At 47.3% G+C, this 22,003-nt stretch overlaps 1 protein-coding gene across 3 annotated transcripts in view; it reads right to left on the bottom strand.

The window, feature by feature from the left end:
- Positions 1 to 19,223, bottom strand: part of NUP98 (nucleoporin 98 and 96 precursor) — a 36,302-nt gene extending 17,079 nt beyond the window's left edge. For 2 of the 3 annotated variants that reach the window (XM_009646243.2, XM_035901656.1), the window contains exons 1-16: positions 19,120 to 19,223; positions 18,251 to 18,352; positions 17,851 to 18,030; positions 16,996 to 17,135; positions 15,788 to 15,895; positions 14,959 to 15,142; positions 12,915 to 13,078; positions 12,000 to 12,137; positions 11,352 to 11,439; positions 9,525 to 9,617; positions 8,956 to 9,096; positions 6,476 to 6,609; positions 5,680 to 5,867; positions 3,963 to 4,079; positions 2,196 to 2,500; positions 634 to 747 (exon numbers count right to left, since the gene is read on the bottom strand). In XM_009646243.2, coding sequence (XP_009644538.1) covers positions 634 to 747; positions 2,196 to 2,500; positions 3,963 to 4,079; positions 5,680 to 5,867; positions 6,476 to 6,609; positions 8,956 to 9,096; positions 9,525 to 9,617; positions 11,352 to 11,439; positions 12,000 to 12,137; positions 12,915 to 13,078; positions 14,959 to 15,142; positions 15,788 to 15,895; positions 16,996 to 17,135; positions 17,851 to 18,030; positions 18,251 to 18,352; positions 19,120 to 19,192 — 2,269 coding nt within the window. In that variant the 5' untranslated portion in view covers positions 19,193 to 19,223. The remainder of the gene's footprint in view (positions 1 to 633; positions 748 to 2,195; positions 2,501 to 3,962; positions 4,080 to 5,679; positions 5,868 to 6,475; positions 6,610 to 8,955; positions 9,097 to 9,524; positions 9,618 to 11,351; positions 11,440 to 11,999; positions 12,138 to 12,914; positions 13,079 to 14,958; positions 15,143 to 15,787; positions 15,896 to 16,995; positions 17,136 to 17,850; positions 18,031 to 18,250; positions 18,353 to 19,119) is intronic. The other variant, XM_035901655.1, reaches the window with a different exon arrangement.
- Between the last annotated feature and the right edge of the window lie 2,780 nt (positions 19,224 to 22,003).

The following is a 22,003-nucleotide window of genomic DNA, read 5'->3' as shown; positions in this document are numbered from 1 at the left end:
TCTCTCCCCACCCAGCCACCGAGCTGTGTCCCATCTCCAGAACAACCTCCTCCTTCCCAGGGTGAAAACACTGACGATGTGTTATCGACTTTTTTATGGCCCATTCTTTTGCACAGAAAGCTTTTTGCTATCACTTGGCTGTTCATACTCCCAACACAGACACTAAGCGTACCCTCAGCGTTGTGGCACATTTAGAAAGTGTTTTAAAAATAGTATACACCATATTTTATTTATTTTTTTAAATAAAAGCAGTGAAGAAAACCATTTGGGCTGCAGGTTCTTCACTGGAGCTCAGTCCGCTCCAGTGTAGGTGGCAACCGAGAGGGAAGCAATGATGACTGGGTTTGCATCAATGCTCCAGCCAGTTTGGTTTTTACAGCCTCTACGTTTAAGGACAGCAAGTGCCTGAAAAGCTACAGGCGCTTTTGTTCTTTTCACAGTCGGGCTTCTCAAGCCATCCCACAGCACGGGCTGCGAGGGCCGTCGGAAAGATGACGAGCCTTTGATGCAAGCTGCTGGCAATGGAAGGGCACTGTTCATAATCATACCCAGGGCATGGAACTCAGATTCAGGGTCTGTCGTTTAAAATGACTGCTTCAACTCTAAGCAACGAGAAGAGCCGTGCGTGCTCACCTTTGCGGCCGATGGTGAAGTCCGTCACCACACATTCATTCCTGTCATTCGTGAATCGAGCCAGCTCCTCCATGGAGGGGATGGTGTAATAGCCAGCTCTTGTTAGAACAATTCCTACAACAGAAAGTGCATTGAGAACCAGGTTGGCAGCAAGTGCCCAGCTTCAGCATTTCAGGAGATTTATTCCATTTCTTCTGCAAGCCTGGACAACTGGAGATCCCAAATGAACCAAGAATCAGTGCAGAAAAGACAAATGAAGAAATCAAACCGCCTTATCTCCACAGCCTTCATAGCAAATGTAAGACAATCGTTATGCCAGGTTCTTCCAGCCCAGCAACCTGCCCTCAGAGATCAGCAGCAGGTGCGCAGGTAAAGGAAAAATGCCAACACATACAGCAACACTCGACAGAAACACTCTCACAGCTTTAATTTAAGCACAAATTTAATAATTTGGGGGCTCAGGCACCTGCTGACCAAGAAGCAACATCTCTGACACTGAACGGTCTCCAGTGCTTTTTCATCTATTAATTTGCCTAGTGACCTTTAAAATCCATGCATTTTGCATCTGCAACTTCTTGCCATTACAGAATCCCAGCCTGGCAGGGGCCGGCAGGGCCCTCGGGAGCTCACCCAGTGCCACCCCCCTGCCCAAGCAGGCTCACCCAGAGCAGGGGGCACAGGACAGCGTCCAGGCGGGGGTTGAAGATCTCCAGAGAAGGAGACTCCACAGCCCCCCTGGGCAGCCTGCGCCAGGGCTCGGGCACCCTCACAGTCAACAAGTTCTTCCTCCCGTTCAACTGGAACCTCTTCTGCTTCAGGTTGTGCCCATGGCCCCTTGTCCTGGCTCTGGGCACCACAGGGAAGAGCTTCTGAAGACATTTTTTTTGGACACGTCACCTGCTACTTTCATTAGATGCCACACATTACCAGAAAGGATCTTTTCCTCTTCACCTTCTCCAGATCACTCATGAGTTTTAAAAAAACCCACAAAACAAAACAACAAAAAACCCCACTCCCCCACCTCTTTTCCCTTAACTAAGACCTTGTAGCTGGTAAAGTACTCAAGACTTCTCATAATATTTCCACACTGTTCTTTTTCAGTTTTACTAAACCCTGAGACCGGAATGGAGAGTACTGAAACCGCACACGCACGATGGGCCTAGAGAGACACAGCCATGTTCTGTGGTCCCCTCCTTTCCTGGCGAACTCTGCGATGCAGTTTGCATGTTGACAGATGCCAAGCTTTAGATTTTTAACTCCAAGACCTTGCTCCAGAACTATCATAACTCAGTCTACGACTGCAGAATAATTACAGATTGGGTCCTGCTCCTCCCTCTCATGCATCTCACTACCTCAATCTAATATAAAATTGGGTGATGATATTTAATTGCTCATTGACTCGGCAGAAAAAATTTCTGAACTAGAGAAGAGACTGGAAAGCAAGACCTGTGTTCTGAAGAAAAGAGGAGGGAAAAGAGAAAAAGCTGACAGTCTAAAACAACAAAGGAGAACTTTAACGAAGCACGGGTGAAGTGCTGTCAGGGGCTGCCCCCCCGTCTAACCTGCGGGATGCAGATGATGTGTGGTTTCAGGCTCCTCTTCGCGCTCATCCTGAAGGGAATCATCATGAAACGAGGCGTCCTCACTGCTGCCTTCCAGACCATTCCGCAAGGCCACCCGCATGTTCAGAGCCACGATGGTGTCATCCACGCTGTTCTGGTGTTTCTGCACAGCGTTCTCTGGCGTCTGCGGGATGGGCTTGGCGATGGGGTTAGTGTAAAACCTAGTCACTTCATGATGATCCTCCTCCTCCTCTCGCTCACCATCTTGTCTGTGGTTTTCATCAGTAGGTACAGACAAAAAGAACCTGAAGAAATGAAAGGTAAAGTTCAATTATTTAGTTCTAAGGGACTTATGTCAGCATTAAAATCCTAGTGTCTTTTCAGATAAAAAGCAAACAGGACCACCGTGTGAACTGCAGAGTCAGCAGGCCGAGGGAAGCCATTATTCCCCTTCACTCTGCCCTCGTTAGACCACCTCTGTCACTTTGCATCTAATCCGGGGCTCCCACTACAAACAAGACAGCCATAAGGCCAGGAGAGGAGCACCACGGTGGTCAGGGGACTAAAGCCCTGTGAGGAGAGATGGAGTGAAATGGGTTGCTCAGCCTGGAGAAAAGGCTTGCAGCGGGGGCATGTAACAGCAGCCTTCCAACACCAGAGACAAAAATCAGGCTCCCCACAGACACGCATGTCAGAAGGATGAGAAACAATGGCCAAATTAAACCAGGGAAATCACTGAGGACAGTCAGGCATTGGAACAGGGACCCAGAGAGTCTGCAGAATCTCTATCCACGGAGGTCTGAGACACCCAACTGGACAATCCACAACAACCAGGCCTGAATTCAGTGTTGAGACTGCTTGAGGAACAGAGACCTCCCAAGGTCACTTCCCAACCAAAAGATTCAACAGTTTGTGAACCAGGCTTTTACAGGCTTTTGTGCCCCTAACACACACTGGTTTACAAGAAGGGCACGATTAAGTCTTGCAGGCACCACGATCAAACCATACTTGAGAACCCTGTTGTGACAGTGACTCCACACCACCAGCTTCAGAGCTGCCTGTTGGACCTGGCTGCTGGCAACACAGCTAAGGAATCCCTCTGCTGCATCAGGAACCGCCCAGGTCAGGACTAAGGTGATCAAAAAGAAGGTTCCCCACTCTCATAATCAGTTCTTATTTCTAATAGCTTTAAATAAAATCAAAGTGTTGAGCTGGGTCAGCCATTTTTCCAGCCTCTGATTAAAAAAAAAAGAGGAGTTCATCTGAAATACGGCTGCAGATTTTTAGAGGAATTAGGTATTCAGGCTTTCAGGGTGCAAAGAGGGCCGTAGAGATTCCTGAATTTAATATGTAGAAGATACATTATGAGACATTTGGACCAGCGGAGGTCCCTTGCAATTCCCAGATTACTGAGGACTAAGCAGGAGGAGAGGTTCCTTCTCACTGCAGGGTCAGGTTTATCACCTCCCTCAAGAAATGGCCTAGTTCCTTGCTACAGAGGATGAACAGAGACATAGCCAGAAAGTAAGTCGCCCCTCTCTGAACTCCTGATTTTGGGCAGAATGAATTGGGATGTGACCACACAGGAAGAACACAGGGCTAGTTTAAGAGGAAATAAGCCTCACAACAGGTCAACTCGCTTCCAATGAGCAGCTAAGACAACACCCCCGAAAATAAATACCTACTCGATTAGTAACAATTGAGGGACAGGCATAACCAGTTTGCGTTTCTCGTAAGCATACACAGCTGCACAATGAATCGACATACCGATCGCCATTCTCTGGGTACTCTGATGGAGAAGCCAGGTCTTCATTTTCACGATTGACAGGTGAGAACAGATTGCTACTGTTGAGATTCTTCAAAACCAACTTCTTGATGCTCTTCCTAAAAAAAACAGAACAAAACCAACACCAATGAGGAATTTGCAGATACCCACTGCATAACTCTGTATTTCATGCTTAATTCCTGTGCTCCAGGGACCAGCTGCACGAGACCTCTCCGCACACTCAGGACATATGAAGTCTTCTGTAAGAGCACTGCAGGAGCCGAGATGCTAACTCCTTCTGAATTCCATTCGCAGCTTTGGTTTATGAGTAAGAGTAAAAAGCACAAGCTATTGAAAGCTTCAGAACCCTAGTTCAGTAAACCACGGTATTATCTGTTTTACCAAACAGAGCTTTTCCGGCGGAAGCACAGAACCCTGCACAGAGAGCCTGGCCCACAGACCCAGGTTCTTCTTTACTACAGGGTGACTTTAGGAGCAAATCAACAGCCAGGCTAGGGCTCACCGCCTGCAACCTGAAGATCACCGAATATCCGTGCCAATTACACTCGGTCTAAGTACCCCTTTGTTCTGATCTTTTGTTCATTTGGTGTTTTGCAATAAAACACTGAGTAATTCCATACTCTGCGCTCTCCCTGGAAAGTGAACAGATGGTTTGGGCTAAATTAAAGACAAACCAAATTCACAAGAATTACTGACTGTTTTTAAAAATGTTGTGCTTAGAGGGACTCGCACTGCATCTTTTGCCAGAGTTTTTTGTTGTTCAACTAAACTCCAAAGCTCTCCAAACCCGTTTTCAGTTTGATTGCCCTCAGATGCTCTTGAAGCCTGAACCCAAAAGCTTCAGTGGGGCAGATCCACAGCATCATTAGTAATTTCTCACAGAAACATCTGTCTATCTGAAATAGAACCTGTGCTAGGCCATGAAAATGTCAGAGAACTGTCTTCACATTGACTGCATTAGCAAAGCAAATGACCCTTGAATTTCAGAAGCAAGAAGTACTACACTGTACAAGCTTCCCTTGTAATATTCCTGACGGACTTTATAGGAGCTTTGCTCCAATCGTGGGATGACCTCATCCGACAGCTTCTTTGGCCTTAACAGTTTGAGCTGAACATGTTTGTCTCCTCTACAGAAAACAGTTCTGCTCAACCAGGTCACAACAGTCATGGTATTTAGGACACTATACAGGAGTTAACAAAGTTGGGGAGGGGTCTGGAGCACAAGCCTTATGAGGAGCAGTGGAGGGCCCTGGGGGTGTTCAACCTGGAGAAGAGGAGGCTGAGGGGAAACCTTATCACCCTCTACAACTGCCTGAGAGGAGGGTGTAGTGAGGTGGGTGTTGGTCTCTTCTCCCAGGTAATGGACAATGGGACAAGGGGCACCGGCCTCAAGTTGTGGCAGGGCAGGGTGAGGTTGGGCATGGGGAACAATTCCTTCCCCTTGGGGCTGTCAGGGGCTGGAAGGGGCTGCCCAGGGAAGGGGTCGAGTCCCCAGCCCTGGGGGGATTTAACAGCCGGGCAGAGGCGGTGCTGAGGGCCAGGGTTTGGGGGTGGGATGGCAGGGGTAGGGGAACGGTTGGGCTGGGGGAGCTCAAAGGGCTTTGCCAACCTAAACTATTCTATGACTCTATGAGTTTACTAGATCACAAGGTTCTTACACCACCTCCTCCCTCCAACATACACAGAAGAAAAACTAACTTTGGCATGAATGCACCATTGGATAGGGATGGCTCGTCGTCATCAAGACCATCAAAGAGATGAGATTTAGCAGACCCAGCTGACTGCAAAGCCTTTGGTCGAACTCTGGTTGCTGGGCGCGGAGTCAGTTTGTAGTGGGTGGGTGTTGTCAAGGCCTTCTGAGCCGCTGGGTTAGTTGGTTTCAGCCTCTGAAACAAAAAGATGTAGAATTGGAATTTTCATACCACTTTGGTTTGTGGACAGTGAGAGTGCCTGCTGTTGTTAAGGCCATCCACCCAGGGACCTGGAGCAAAGTATATAAAGCAATAAACAAAAACAGAGGCACAAAGTAACAGCCATGTCTATCAGCTTGGGAAGGAGACCCCTGGGTCTCAGCGCATACCGTGCTGGAGGAATGCCCAGCAGCTGCTTATAACATCCCTTAACACTGACAAAGTCTGAAAAGTATTTGTTTTGTTGTCTTTTAAAACAAATCAACACGGCAAGAGACTGTCATAAGCAAAGCTCAAGGTAAAGCCTAAAAATATTCCAAGCATAGACAGTTACCCATCTTTACTCTCAACTAGCAGCAGTGAGCGCAACAAGCACTGCAAAGCCAAGGCAGTCAAAAGCAGGAAGCAAAGCCACAGTATCAGCAGTTTGCGTCCTGGAGAGCATAAAAAGCCACTGCACCCGTATGAGTATACAGATGGCAACTTACTTTGCTGCTCGCTGCGTACTTAAGTGAAGGTAGTGAGCACAAAAAGTAATTTCAAGCCTCACCCAGAGAGGGACTTCAATGTTTACGGGCACTTACCTCTTCTTTCTTCTTTGGGTCGGACATAGGGTTTCTGAAGAGTGGAGAATCTCCAAAGGGTGAATAAGTCAGGCTGTTGAGATGCTGTTGAAGGACGGCCTGCTGAGCAGCTGAGGCATTTGGGTCTGTCAGTGCTACGAAAAGAACATCGTTGCTTAGCATTTAACAGTTTTACTAATAGAACCAATGTAGGTAGGAGAGACATCCTTCCAACCAGAGGACCTCCTCACAGGAAGTCAAATTTCTAAACCAACTTCAGCATTTCTTTCCCCTGCTCTTCAGTCACCACTTCTGCAGCAGGCTGAAGGAAGAAATCAGATTCTATTCCTTCATTAGAATTTGCAGCCCATTCAGTAAGTTCTTATCTGTGAAAAGCTGAGTGCACGGAGAGCTACACATCAGCAGAATGAGCCTGGCTGGCCAAACCCTTTAATCAATACATTTGACTTCCAAAGCAACTTTTAAGGAAAAAACCAAACAAACCTGCAATGCAAGGTTTTGCTATTCTTGCAACAGCAATCAAGCTCACAGGTCTAGAGTCCTCTCTGCAACAATGGTATCCTAATTTTGTCTCTCTGTCTTCAGGCATCTAATTTTAACTCCCATTAAAATACCTTAAGTGTTCACACTGTCAAGGATTTTGAGCAACCTAAAGCAGCTTAATTCTAACTCCAAGAAAACCAGACTGAATCTGCACATTCCCAAGAACAAAATCACTCTCAGAAACAACAGCTTACTGTCAGCCAAAGCCTGCGAGGAAGTCAGGAGGAGAGAGACACACAACTGCTTCTTCCCAGATCAAAAGCTGGTTTAACTGAGCAGATGTCAGCCCCTGAGACCCTTCCCTACGCTGCCCCACTGCAGGCATCGCCTACAAAAGGGGATGCTTGGGTCATCTGTAGAGTTACATCAAGGGAGGTCCAAGCATAAGAAGTAGAATGGAAGCAATACAGAAATACATGAAATAGAATGGAAGCGAGACAAATATATAAAATCTGACTGCAACACGCTGATGAGAGAGAGTATTCATCATGATGAGGACATAGCTCCCCATAACCACGTTTTGCCTGTCATTAGCAGCATACGGGGTGACTCCGAGGGGTGCTCACAGGATCAGGGAACAGTGAAGCTGGAGACACCTCTGAAGGCCACCTTCTTCCTAGCCCCCTGCTCAAGCAGAGCCACCTGTGCCAGGGCTCGGGCACCCTCAGAGCAAAAAGTGTTTCCTGGTGTTCAGAGGGACCCTCCTGTGTTCCAGTGTGTGCCCATGGCCTCTGGTCCTGGCACTGGGAAGCGCCTGGCTCCGTCCCCTTGGCACCCTCCCTGGGGGTCTGGATGTAGATGGATGAGATCCCCCCGAGCCATCTCCTCTCCAGGCTGAGCAGCCCCAGCCCTCTCAGCCTCTCCGCATCACAGAGATGCCCCAGCCTCTTCGTGGCCCTTCACTCCAGTATGTCCACGTGTCTCACACTGGAGAGCCCAGCTCCAGCCCACCCAGTTCCACCTGGACGGCAGCACGACCCTCGGGCACATCAGCCACCCCAACTCTTCCCTTTGTCACCTGTACACTTACAGAAGCCCTCCTTGTTGCCTTCGATACCCCTGGCCAGATTCAGTTCCAGTTGGGCTTTGGCTTTCCTAAACCCATCCCTGCATGCTCAGACAAGGTCTCTCTATTCTCCCAGACTACCTTGTCCCTGCTTCCACCCCCTCCACGCTTCCTTTTTGTGTTTGAGCTTTGCCAGGAGCTCCTCATTCATCCACACAGACCATTTTTCCCGTTGCCCTGCTCATCGGGATGGATGTCTCCTAAGCTTGAAGGAGGCGATGCCTGAGCAACAACCAGCCTTCTTGGGCCTGTTGTGTGCCACGTGTGTGGTGTTGTCCCCCTGCCCCAAGTTTAAAATCATCTTCCTGAACTCGCAAACTTAGGGGGCTAGAGCATCAGGCACGCACACCCTTCATTTACAGTGCTCAGATCTGCCGAACAAGGCAAACGCTGCTGGAAGTGGTAGACATTTTAACTTACAAAATGGCCGTACAGGTGCCTGAACCCAAAGACCATTCATTTCACCAATGGCACAGCCCACCGGCTAATTAAGTCCCTCTTGCTCGCCTACCTGAAATTACTGAAGAAGCTAACGCTACATTTCCCTTACGGTTTTTTGCAAGCACCTACTGTTGCTGCCCCAAATTCAATGATGGGAGATATGTTAGCAATCTTGAAGACAAGGCTCTAAAACAGCTGCAATTTTAGTAATGTTAAGTAACTTTGAATTACTTTAAAATATATATAATTAGCACAAAAAAAAAGTCATTAACATGGTCTCCACTGCTACTGAGACCATAAGTGGCCTCAAAGAGATGCTCAAACACTTTTTCCCCCCTCCAAAGCATTTGGGAGGGATGTGCTCCTACCTTTAGGCACACCTGAAACAAGGGAGGAAGCAGCAATTAACCTTGGGTTAATGCACACTTACCTACAGCAGGCTGAGGGGCTCCAAAGCCCAGGGTAGCTGTTGATGTATTGAATCCTGGCGCTCCAAATGCTCCCGTTCCTAGAGTTCCACCAAGTTTAGGTTGGGTGTTTCCAAATAGAGAAGTCTGCCCTGCTCCAAGAGCTGTGACAGGAGAGATGACTGTCATTTACTACAAGACTGTGACAGACTTGCAAGCCAATTTATCCCACAGCCAAGAATCCATTATTTATTAAATTGCAAGAAACATTCAACACGTCCACGCATGCTACAGACACTCAAGACTCATGTGATCAGACCGGAGACTCCAAACACAGAGGATGCCACCAGTTTTCTGAGCCATTAGCCACCGCTGTAAGCAATGCTGCCCACAATTTCGGAGAGGTTGCTCAGCACCGTGTTAGCAAACTACGCTTGGCTCCGATCTGAGACTGAGATTCATGGCTTCAGGCTAAAACATCTACAGCCTTTACTCCATTAGACTTAGCACCTAATAATACCAAGGCTGTATTATCACTGAAGATTGAGGACCGTGCTTAGGCTGCCATGAAATAATCTGGTAAACTGTTTACCCGTTCCAAACCCTGTTCCAAGTCCAGTTCCCAGGGTCCCAGTTGCAGGCTTGTTTCCAAACAAACTATTTCCAGCAGTATTGGCACCAAAACCTTCAAGGATAGAACCAGTAGATCGTTAATCTAACACTATTAGAGATTAAATTAAAAACACGTATTTAAATAAATAAGCATCACCGGCTCAAAGACAGTCCTGCCACAGTTAAGGCCAGATGTCACAGACTGTTTCCAACAATGAAGTTAAACTGACAAGCAGCAAGAAGGGACTTCAAGGTAAAAAAAAAAAAACCACACACCTATTTGAGTTATAAACATAATACTGAAAACACCAGTACAGAAAAAAATACTGGTTTGCCTTCATAAGCTTTCCAATCCGTTACAGACTTCAAACCTTTACTGAAAGCCAGAACAGCCATGACGATGCTGTGTCTGGCAACAGAAGAAAACGTTTTAAGTTTCTTCAACTGCCTGGAGGGAACAAATGCCATTTTATACTGTTTATACCACACACGTGCTTCTCCAATTCTTACCAACAAAGCAGGTAACAGCTCAAGATTCGTACAAGCACACCATTCAAAGACACAGCTCTAACTGTAACCGAGTACGACTCAAATAGAACATCAGACAGATCAGTTCTTAAACTGCAGATTGTGAAACCATCCTGTGGTCAGTATGCAAAGACAGAACCGAAGTAGGAAACTGAAGTATCAGAAACACCTTACAACCAAACTATTTCTCCTATAAACTGTAACTCTGCGAGCGATGCAAGCAAATGACAAACTCATACTACAATCAGTATTGCTCACTACCAAACAGTGCCAACGCACTAACGTGGCTATGCAGATCTTGGGGAACAGTAGAACAAGGGGCTTAGAAGCAACTCTCACAAATACCACGATGACAGGTTGCCCAAGGCTGGTCGCCACATGAAACTGTGCTTGCTAAGGTGCTGCCCTGGCACTCCGAGACCTTAACAATTTCCTCCCTTTGCTTTGTTCTGGCAGGCTGGCATGGCAGGCTAATTGCTTTTTAGGCTTTATTGCCAATATTAAAATAAATAAATAAACAAGGGCCAATGTCAGGATCTAAACCCACTCCTGCTCACTTTCAGAAATACAGTTTTGTTGCTCTCAGAGTTCAAGAAAAAAAAAACCAAACAGATTTCAACACAAGTCCCAGGAAGGAAGGCTGTCAGACATTTACATGAACCATCACTTGGCGTTTTTCCTGCTCGATCACACGCTCATTCAACACCAATCCTCTGACGTCACTGTCCGAGGCCATCATTAACACCAGACCCAGTCCTTCAGGACTTTGACCCCTCGCACCACGAAAGACAGCAGCTGCCAGTTAAGCTGGGCCTGACTGTTTCATCTTCCCCTCACTCCAGGGCAAGATCTCCTTAGCCCTGCCACTGAGCTACAGGTACCACTGGCTTTACCCCATTTCCTTCAGTACTCCTTTGCAACCACAGTGTATTTACAGCCTCTTAGCAAACCTCTGTGTTGTAGGAATTCTTTGATTTCATGAGGTTTCAGTTACAGCTTAAGTGGTGCTTTTACTTTATCTACCTTCTTGAGTCAGGGAGTACCGCCAAGAGGAAAGGTATCAAACAGCAGCCAAGCTGCCTCCCTGCAGCAGCACGCATCAGAAGCACGGCTTACCTGAGACTTCTAACATTCATAATCATTTAGCACGCAATATTCAGCAGCCGGGTGTGTGGTATAGGCAGTATAGTTTTAAAGCGATTGAAATCCCACTTTTTTTTATATGTACCAAAATTGGAAGTGTTTGTATTGGTTCCTAAAGTCAGGGTTGGTTTGTTACCAAAGAGCCCGCTGCCAGTGGTTGTGCCGAATGAGGGAGCACTGGTCGTGGTGGTTCCAAATCCAGCAGGCTTGTTACCAAACAGGGTCTGAAAGGAAGACAACACACGTTTGGAAACCTGACAGACTGATACTAGAAGAATCACATCAGTGTTTCACTGTAGGCAAAGCAGAACTAACGCCAAGCACAACCCAGACTCCCAAGAGCGAGGTGTGCAAGCCACACGCACCAGCACACTGCAAGTGCCTTCTGGAAACGCGGATTTTCACTCCATTAAAGCCAAAATGACTAAATCTCAAGAATCAAGTTCATTTTCGGTTAAGTCGTCATCACAATTTAAACGCCTGTATGTTCAACGCTGCGCTGAAGCATCCCTAGCAATAGCTGGGCAGAGGAAGGTTCAGTCTCTCCCACTGCCTTTTGTCACTCAGGACATTGCTTGTTAAACGCTTTCCGCAGCACTAGGTCCACTGCACACGCTTGTATTGCACCCTTCAGTTTACACAAAACCACCCTGGGTTTGCATCTTAACTCTTAAGACAAGGCTACTTTCACAGCAGCCAGGAACAGGACTCTAAGCCATTTGGGTTTATTTTCCCTTTTTTTAAAACTATTTTTTTTTTTTTTATCCTTAAGGTACAGACATACCGAACCGCCAACACCAAATCCTGTGTTAGGCTGTCCAAAAAGACCAGTTCCAGTTCCAAATCCAGTACCGGCATTTGTATTGGCAGCTGTTCCAAAGAGGCCTCCAGGCTGCGAGGGCTGGGTTACCCCGAAGAGACCCTGGAAAGGAGAACTAGGTTATAATAACGCTGCTACGCTTCGCCAAGTCTAGCACTGAGGAGAACAGAATCGACACACAAAGTCAGTTATTAAAACGATGCTACGACATCACCCCTTTTGCTGGGGGAAGGAGATGGGCGAAAAGCATTTCAGAAGCTTTGGTCATTCTCCAAGGGATTAGTTACAAACAGGAAATTTAAAAAAAAAAAAAAAATCAAAGAATTTATGCTCCAAGCTTAAAGGATATTGGAATTTCCTCAGCACTTTGAGCAAGGGAGATGGAAAAGAAACATTTCACAGTGTTTTCTGGGAGAAGTCACAACACATTCAGAAAGAATGCAGGCTGTTTGGAGCCAAAGTCCCTAGCTACGCAACGGGTTACAGCTACGTAGCATCTTTCTATCACAAGAGCCCGTGAATGCTGCTCATCAGTCACCAGGAAGCACAGAACTGTTAGTGAATTCCCACAGAATGTCAATAATGGAATCATGTTATCCGTGTGACCATGATTGGAAATACTTGAATTGGCAGAGCAGGCTGCTTAAAGAAGGGAACGGAAAAAGTTATTTGGTGAAAGCTGTACTGCTGTCCAATTGCCACGAGTGAGAAGGGAAGTTGCTAGCTCAGACCGCAGCCTTCAAAGCTTTGCATCCTGGTTTTATGAAGCTGTACTACAATTTGAGGAAGATCTGAAGCACCGTATCGCAGCCTCCTCTGTCCAGCTGGAGTAGCTATACCACAGCTTCAACCTTTAAGGGTTCAAACAATTTCTCTTACCATTGTGTTTGTGTTTGGCTGCCCTAGAGTGCTGGTGTTGCCCAGAGAAAAGCCAGTGTTCTGCGTCGTTGTGGCCTGCCCAAATGGTTTGTTGAACAGACTTGTTGTTTGAGGCTGCTGACCAAACAGACCCCCTGTTGTTCCTGTTCCAAAGCCAGTCATACCTACAACACACAGACACATCGATTAAGAAAACCCTCAAGTATTTATCAAGCATGGAAAGGGGCTACCCAGGGAAGGGGTCGAGTCCCCAGCCCTGGGGGGATTTAACAGCCGGGCAGAGGCGGTGCTGAGGGCCAGGGTTTGGGGGTGGGATGGCAGGGGTAGGGGAGCGGTTGGGCTGGGGGAGCTGAAAGGGCTTTGCCAACCTAAACTATTCTATGATTCTACCCAAACCCACTGCACTTCCACACTCAGCACATCTGAACAGCAGAAAAGATGCTTCAATCCAGTGGAGCAGCAAAACACCCAGCATTGTTGATACGGCACGGCATCCACGTTCAGATGGAAGTAGTTTGTGTTAGGTATTTCCTCAGGTTCTCCTTGTCCTAATGTCAGTGTGAGCGTAACACCCAAGAACCAAGACCAGGTTGGACGAGGCTCTGAACAACCTGACCTGGTGAAAGCTGTCCCTGCTCACTGCAGGGGGGTTGGACTAGATGACCTCTAAACGTCCCTTCCAACCCAAAACATTCTATGATCCTCAGAATCACCAGCAAGTTTACCTCACAGACACATCTGACCAAAAAGACACCAGCTTTAATACAGTCAGCTGTTTCTCCGCTCTACAAAGAAAAACATACCACGGGCACCCCAAAAGAGCTCACGGGGCGAGACGTGGGCAGGCAGCCAGCGCCCTACACACGGGTTCTGTCCTATAACCCTCACAACTACTACTACAGAAACTTCCACCTGAGCTTTAAACACCTTCTCCTCCCTTTTTCTCCCCGAAGGAAAAGGGCTGTTTACATGTGATGTGGTAAAAAAGCTGCACACAGACGAGCGCTGTTGCTCCTCCTCACAACTGCCGTTGCCACCGCTGCAGAACTAGGCGCTGCCTTCAGAGCTGACTGCGCCTGAAGTCCCGGTATTTCAACAAACCGTACCTTTGCGGGCGCAGAGGAATACAGCCACCTGTATGCTGGTCTTTCTCAAGGATAGCGGCTCAGCTCAACCCACACAGGCCTCAAGCAAGCCCAAAGATTAAGCCCAGCAGTGCCTGTCATTAAGGACAGGCTCAAATCTGACCCAAGACAGCAGAGCCTTTCTTACAGCAGATTACTGCTTCCATTTCTACCGACTGTAGGGTTTTGATCTTCTGTTCACAGTCGATTCCACAAATACCTACTTACAATTAGGTTTGCAGCAGAAACTGGTAGAAATAGAATTTGTGTTTGAACTTTTTAGAACCGTTTGTTTCACACTGAATTCAAAAAGGCCCACTAACTGCTCAGCCCAACTGACCTGCAGCTACCAGACGTGTAAGCACTTACAGAATTAAGTTACTTCATACCTGGCTTTTACTTTCTGACCAAGAATGCCAAGAAGGACAGCGCAAAGCCAGGATGGCACAACGTAACAGGTCCTCACTAACCCCACTCTACAGTGGAGGAAAGCTCCTGGCCAAGCCTAGTTAGGCTACTGTAAATTAACTTGCCCATTTCCAGGGAATTTATGTTCACTCATAGAACATTCACTTCACCATTAACTAACTGATACCATCACCCTACCGATCGTTAGCAACATCCTGGTGGTTTTAATTCAAATTTTTTACTCGCCCATGTGCACGAGCTGACTTCCTTGTAAAGCCAGATGCTTTATGAATGAATGAATTTCCAGCAAGCTTTGGGGGACACAGAGGAAGTCTGCAGTCCCTGAAGAGTAAGTAAACAGATTTCTATGGCAAAGAACTTGATTATCCAATGTTGACAATACAATTAGTAAAATTCTGAGCTCACACCAGTGTTTCCTCATGTTTTTTCATCACAGAATTTTAAAATAGCTTAACAGAGTATTTGCGTATCTGGCCACGGGCAGTACTTACTGGTTCCAAACGCAGTTTTATTCTGTCCGTATGAAAAGCCCGTGTTTGTAGTAGAAGAGCCAAAAAGTCCCGTAGCTGTACTGGATGTAGCAGTAGAAGACCCAAACAGGCCTGCAGCTGCTCCCGCTCCTACAGGGTTTGAGGGCCCTTTCCTGTTTGCCTGGTAGTCTTCTAAACGGAGTTCCTAGGAAAAGAAAATCCAGCTCTCTTTACACGTTCTTTTCACACAGGATGAGGTTAGAACAGTGCCACTGGCATGCTTACACAGCGTTCAAGCCTACACCAAGGCAAAGGTATCATGAAAAGCTGAAACACCCACGTTTTTAAAAGGAAGGACACCATAAACAGGACCTAAACTTAGATTCATGTTTGGGCTTCAATTTTACTTCCTGAAGCTTTTTCAAATCTTTTGAGTAGAAGACCTGTTTTGAAGTATCAAACAGGTCTGCTCGAATGGAAAGCCTTCAGGTTAAACCCTTGGGAACAGCAGTTTATATTAAACAACTCTGAGTTTTGCCCGAGATTCCACGATTATCCTGAGATAAGGTGTAGGACTGCTCCCAACAGGATCTCCCGCCCTGCTGGTATACAGCAAGATGGAATTGCAGTGTTAAAATTAAAAAAAAAAACCCCAACAACACGCAATTAGTGGGGCAAAGCATTAAACGTTTTACTTGGTGATACCTCTCTTCTGTGAGTGATGCAGATATTGAAGGCTGCACTCACATTAATGAGCACAGAAGATACTACAGGCAAAAAAAAGCTCTACTAAACCAACGCTAACGAACAGCCAAACAAGAGAAGCATGTTTGAGCACTCATTGACTGACCTCGAGAGATTTGCTTTCATATTCTTTCATAGCAGTGATACATTGGTGCTTGGTATTGATGTTAGTGCTAACTCCAGACTTCACCATAGTATCCGTACCGGTTGGCGGCTGCAAGAGAAGAGGATAAGAGATGAAGTGTGAAACCCGGGTACGACTTCGGATAAACAGTCAGCACCCTCTCGGCAGATGCTGTTCAAACCCAAGTTCAGCACAGGACCTGCAGCCCTGCATTACTGTTATCTGTGCAGCTGTGGCCTTGCGCAGTGACGGGGTGTGTTCAGTAAAAATCCACAGAGGAATTTACCTCAGTAACACTCAAAACAACGCAGTGCAATTCGTTTTTCACTTTAGAAGCGGCCTACCTAAGTTTGTGACACAAATCCTCGAGCTACTTGTGGATTTCATTAGCCCCCATTTTTTAAATCGTACCATGAAAGTATACACCAACACCACTCGGACCACTCAAGTTGACCATCACCTTTCTGCCTACATCCAGAAATAACAAAGTCTCAGCCCATTAAATCAGCTCAGTCTGGAAATGAAGAGGGCTGAGACTTGCACAAGCAAGCATTTGGGAAGAGGAACACCTCTTTCCAGCAGGTACCAGTTACCCTTTTCCATGGTGGCTTCCTTTCCAAGCCATCCTCCATCTTCAACTGCCACGGAACTTTCAAGATGCTATGCGACCGTTTCTTAAAGGGAACCCAGCCAGAAAACACGGGGGATCGGTCTTCACCTTTCAGTTTACATTTCCAAAGCCATGCGCTGACTTATAAGAGAACTGCTTTATTTTGACCCATTCCAGGAAGTCCTTAACCCCTACTGCCGTCAGCATTTTGCATTGACCACCCTGAGTTCTCTGGCACTTCCTACCTTCCCGAGAAGGCTCAGTTTTAAGAGCCGGTTCACCTCTTCCGCTGTAGCACAGCTGTAACCCTAGCAAGCCTAGCACAGGCATTACTCCACACCGTGGGAGAAGCTTGTCAAATTGGCAATAAAAAGTCTAGTTCTTTGGAGTTAATCACACGTCCTATTTCCACTGCAACCCTTCCCCTGAAGGGGATGTTTTCACATCATTTCGGAACACCGCATACTCGGCTCTGAACTACTCATTTTTAAATTCCCGTTCAGTGACTAAGAGAGTAACTGCAAAATGTGACGCTTCCTGCAGTAAACAGGCTTGATTAAGAAGGAAAACCAGAACTTACGTTAAATTTAATAGTTGTGCCAGTTGGAGCAGCGGTGAAACTAGTTGGGCCAAAAAGAGAGCCAGATGTGCTCCCAAAAGGATTGGAAGTGGTGTTAGTCGTTCCAAAGAGACCTCCGCTGCTGGTACTGGTTCCAAAGTCTTAAAAAAAAAATAATTACAATATCAGCATTAAAACAAACCTGAATTTAAAAACTTAAACCCATATATTTTATTCAACTTACAAAATAGTTTGGAAATGGAAAAAACCACTAGGGAAAAAAAATTACAGCAGTGCTGGACAGCTCTAGTCTGCTCACGCAATATTCTGCAGTAGGAGAGTGCCCCAACCCACCTCCCCAGGACACACTGGGGTAACCACAGCAGCCAGCAGCATGCTGCTCCTGACAACGCTAAGAAAATTACATGCACAAAGTGAGTCCATGAGGTTTCTTTTCTCAGAAGGGTCTGCAACCAGTTGCTTTTGCTTCAGGGAATCACAGTAGAGTTCAAGAGGCATTTCAAGCATCCCAGTGCCAGAAGCAAAACCAACTATCACTGCTCTACAACAGCAGAATAAAAAGCTAAAATCGAGCAGCACCAGAAGATATTTAAGAATAGGAAACGCCAGCCGACCACCTCTTTAAACTTGTTTTAAAACTCGTGGCTAGAATCGCAGCTACAGATCTTGGAGCATGTCAGGCTCCCTTGGCTACTGGGGACCACAGTAACGTCACTATACTCTTCAGGAGAAAAAAACCCCCACCAAACCCCCACATCAGCACTTGTAGCAGACCCACACGTACATCCAGCGTTCTGTGCTCTTCAATCAAAGCAAATAAGCAATGCTCAAGAGCGATGCAGCAGTTTTACTCACTTCCAAACCCAGCTGGCTTATTCTGTGCAAAGGCATTGTTCTGGGACGAGAAGAGGCCTCCACCAGTGCTGGTAGTTCCAAACAGGCTATTTGACGTCCCAGTTGATGTTCCAAACCCAAAGCCAGTGCTTGTGGAGGAGGTGGCTGGCTGATTAAATGTTGTCGAGCCAAATAATCCTCCTGAAGACAGAAACAGACTATTAATCATTTGCAATCATCAACTGCTTGGGGTTTTTTTGGTTGGTTTTTGGGTGTGGGGGGTGTGGGGGTGTGTGTTGTTGTTTGTTGTTGCTTTTGTTGATGGTTGCTGGGGGGGTTCCCTCCCCCCCCCCCCCTTTTTTTTTTTAAATATCTTTCTTTCAGGCTAGCGTTCTGCACTAGCGCCACAACACAGCAGTACCTGGTTTTGTCTGTGTGCTCCCAAAGAGGCCTCCAGTATTATTGTTTGACCCGAAGGCTGATGTTCCAAACGCCCCTCCACTTGTAGTACCGAAGCCAGCATCTGAAAACCAGCATTACAGTTTAGAGGCAGCCACGTACTAAACACGCGTGCTAGAAACCAAACGCTGTCGCTGCCTTTTGAACTTTCTAAAAGGAGTTTGCGCATGACTACCTGTACATCAGCGCCTGGGATATGGGAAGCGGTACAATTAATATTTCTAGGGAGCTCCTGAAGCAAAAGGCTACGCTATTTGAGTCAGCCACGGCTACAGAACGTGAAGATGCTCCTCCGCAAGGCTCCACCACTTTTTATGGCACCTGGAAGCTGCTCTTTATACACCTTGGTTTAGGAACAATATAAACAGAATTACTGTTTCCTTCCTAACGAACAGGGCATACGCACCCATCTGTAGCCCGCTTCTGTGGCTAAAAACTCACTTGCTGTGGTATTTATAACGTGTATATCCAGAAGACACTCCTCAGGTTACACGCTTTCTCCCTCCAAGTCTTCCCAACAAATCCAGCCCTGACTGAAAGAATCTCCCCCTCCCCGGCAAGACAGCCTTACCTAAGCATTTGAGGTTCCCCTCCTTTTATAAAAGGAAGTTTCAGTGACCATACGTGGAATCCTGGTTATCTACCCAAATTAAAAGCTTGGTGAGTGGAGAGGCCATGGGCTCCTGAACGCAATTCACCGCAAAGCGAGCGAGCTGGGCAGCCTAGCAGCACTCCCAATTCCACGTCACACACAGAACCGCCACCTCCAGCTGCACCCCCAGGAGAACAACACATCCAGTACTGAAAAGTCAGTTTAGATTTATCACTTACTTTGTCCAAAAGTCGAAGTTGTCCCAAAGCCAGTGCTGCCTCCAAAAGGCGTTCCGAAGGATTTGTTAAACATTTTCAGGATGTATCAGGTTTTTCCCCTAAACCTGGAAAGAAGAATTCAGCTTTTATTTAAAGCTTATCTCGAAAATTCATTTGTCATCTTCCTCACTGTTGATGTAAGCTGTCCACTTTGAGAACCTACGCCATAAAACGCACGACAGCACGTTTAAGTCACACTAATGAACACAGTCAGAACCCTAAAAGGGGCAAGAACACGAACACTTCAGCGACGTCAGGAGCAAGCTGCCTCCTGCCCTTCATTATGGCTGGGTTTTCTGTACCTCTTACGGACTGAAAAGGCTAACAAATAAACTACTCCCCGATCCACATGTTCTCAGCAAAACCCTCCCAAACTTCAAGCACTAACAGCACTTCTCACATCTGTTTCTGCCACGTTTGGTCCAGGCCAGGCAACACAAACTCATTTTTGCTCAGCCGCCTCAAGGCCTGAAAGACCACCCCAGCGGAACGCTTCCCTGAGAACACGTGCAGGGGTCTGCACCGCGCTACAGCCGCTCCTGCGACACTCCCAGGGTCTTCCACCACTGATTTGCTGTTAAACCCTCTCTGCCGACTCCTTCAAGCGAGACAAGCGCAAAGGCACTGCACAAGGATTGCAGGAATACACCTCCCATCTGCTTCCCGTTTGCTGTTCACGGGGCTGCACCGGGATTTTCTCAACTTTCTGAAAGTTTGTTGTTTTTAAATGCTTGTTCAGGGGAGTGTTACCCCATTTAGGCAGGGGCCCAGTTTACAACACCCATCGCTTTATTTACAGATACATTTAGTAATGCTACCTCGCTCCGATCCTTCTCCAAGTAAAAACACAGTGTGACAGCTTTTTTCAATAAACACAAGCAAGCTAAAATAAAACAACGACAGATCCTTAGCCGTGCTCCAGTCAGAGAAATCCGTAGCCTTTCTGTATTGGGGTTAACAGCCGTTAGCTCCGCCACTGAAAACGCCAATATTATCTGGAAAAAAATTCACTGCTGGCAGCATGAGCTAATCCACGGCAGTGCAGAACTAATAAGTTTAGAAAACTGTGAGCCATGGCCCATACCAAGCATGCTTACAAAGCGCTACTCGCTATCGCGTTACGATAACACTGTTTTATGTAACGGCACGCTAACTTTCAGCATTTCGGCGTTTCTTAAAGTCCGCTTAGGCTTTCCAGGAGGCTCAATGTCGAGGATAGCAGCAAACTCCTAGCAAGCATTCTCCACTCGGTCGCCAGCAATTTAGGTAAAACTCAAACCCCACAGCTTCACCTCTGCCCAGGCTTGACAGCTTCTCCCTAGCTCCCTCATTCCAACTCCTTTTACATCCCTCTCACCAAAGGGAAGCACGCACCCCGTGGTAGGCAGCGTACGGCCCAGCGCAGCCACTCCAGAGGGAAGTCACTAAATCTATCTGCCCGCCCATGAAATCATAAGCATTTGTTGTCCCCAAACCCCATACCACCTTCTGGGAACAGCCTGATCCAGACCTTGAGCAGTCACAGCTACCCACCACGCCTCTGCAGCCATCCCAGCGCTGCTGGGGACTGAAACGGGCAAGAGCAAATCAGTCCCCAACGCTCACATTCAGGAGTAACTAAAAAGATGTTTTGGGTAACATCAGCAAATCCAGCAGGACATCACCATTTTGTGGCACTAAGAGTCTTCCCGCTCACACATACGAGTCCTTGCGGACTTCCTTATGCATGTTAAGAGTGCTTTAAATAACATGATTCTGGTAAAAGAAAGAAAAAGCTGATCTGGCAAACCATCAGAGCACCCTCAGCCTAGAGCTGCCTCCTGCGAGAACACACTGCCCACCACGCCACAGGATCCTGGACTCGATGATCTTAAAGGTCTTTTCCAACCTAAATGATGTGATGACCCTCCAGTGGGATGCAGGGTAACACCACACCCCCAACACACCACAGCCCCCCTCTCCCTAAGGGGCTGCTCCCCAGCACCCCTCCACGCACCCCGCCCCCAACTGCAGCTCCAGCTCTTCCACAAGTGCGGCGCCAAGGCTGCTTCTTGTTTTCCAGCAGAAGCTGGCTCTGGATTGCAGGACAAAACATGGAGTCACCTCCCGTTAGCTTCCTCAAAATCCAACCTCTGCACTCCGGCTTGACCGTACGTGGCTTCCAAAAACATCCGCTGCCCCCGCCCACCTCCCAATACCCCAAACTGCACGGCTTGCCCTCGCTTACGCCGCACACCTACTAGCATGCCTTAAAAAAAAAAATCCCACCTATCCATAAGATAAATTTTATCCTGGTGCCAGTGCCCTCTTCCAGCTCCACACCCCCACCTCAGCCTCGTTCTCCTCTATCTCTAGAGGCTGTCTGCGATCATCGCGCTTTGCCCCAAGCGAGTCTCGCCCAAGGCCAGATAAAAAGCGTCCACACAGTTTTCAGTTGCTGTTCAATCTGGTTACTCCCAACCTTATTTGCAGTCCGCAAAACCCCTCTTTTCTTTCGCTGTTCTCCTTACTTATGCACTGCCTTTTCAGACTCAGCGTACTGAGGCTCGTTAAACCCCAAATTCTGCTTCAAAAAAACCTGGAAGCACAGTTTTCTGAAACACAAGCGAGTTATTAAAAGATTCCACCCTCCCATGGGGTCTGAAGCTTCGTTTTCCTTTGACACCCACCCTTCCTCACCCACCGCCCCACAGCGGCTCAGGCTCAGCCAAAACAGAACGCGGGGCTGATGCGGTCACCGACGCCGCGGACGCATCGGAGCCCCCGTAACCCCGGTCAGCGGCGGGGGGACACCGCACGCAGACGACGGGCTCGCGACCGTGCGTGCCAGACTTTGCGTTACCTG

The sequence above is a fragment of the Egretta garzetta genome, unplaced genomic scaffold (genome assembly GCF_000687185.1).
Source record: "Egretta garzetta isolate BGI_Z169 unplaced genomic scaffold, ASM68718v1 scaffold619, whole genome shotgun sequence".
Taxonomy (NCBI): domain Eukaryota; kingdom Metazoa; phylum Chordata; class Aves; order Pelecaniformes; family Ardeidae; genus Egretta; species Egretta garzetta.
The sequence above is the reverse complement of the archived record's forward strand: the minus strand, read 5'-3'. Positions and strand labels throughout refer to the sequence as shown.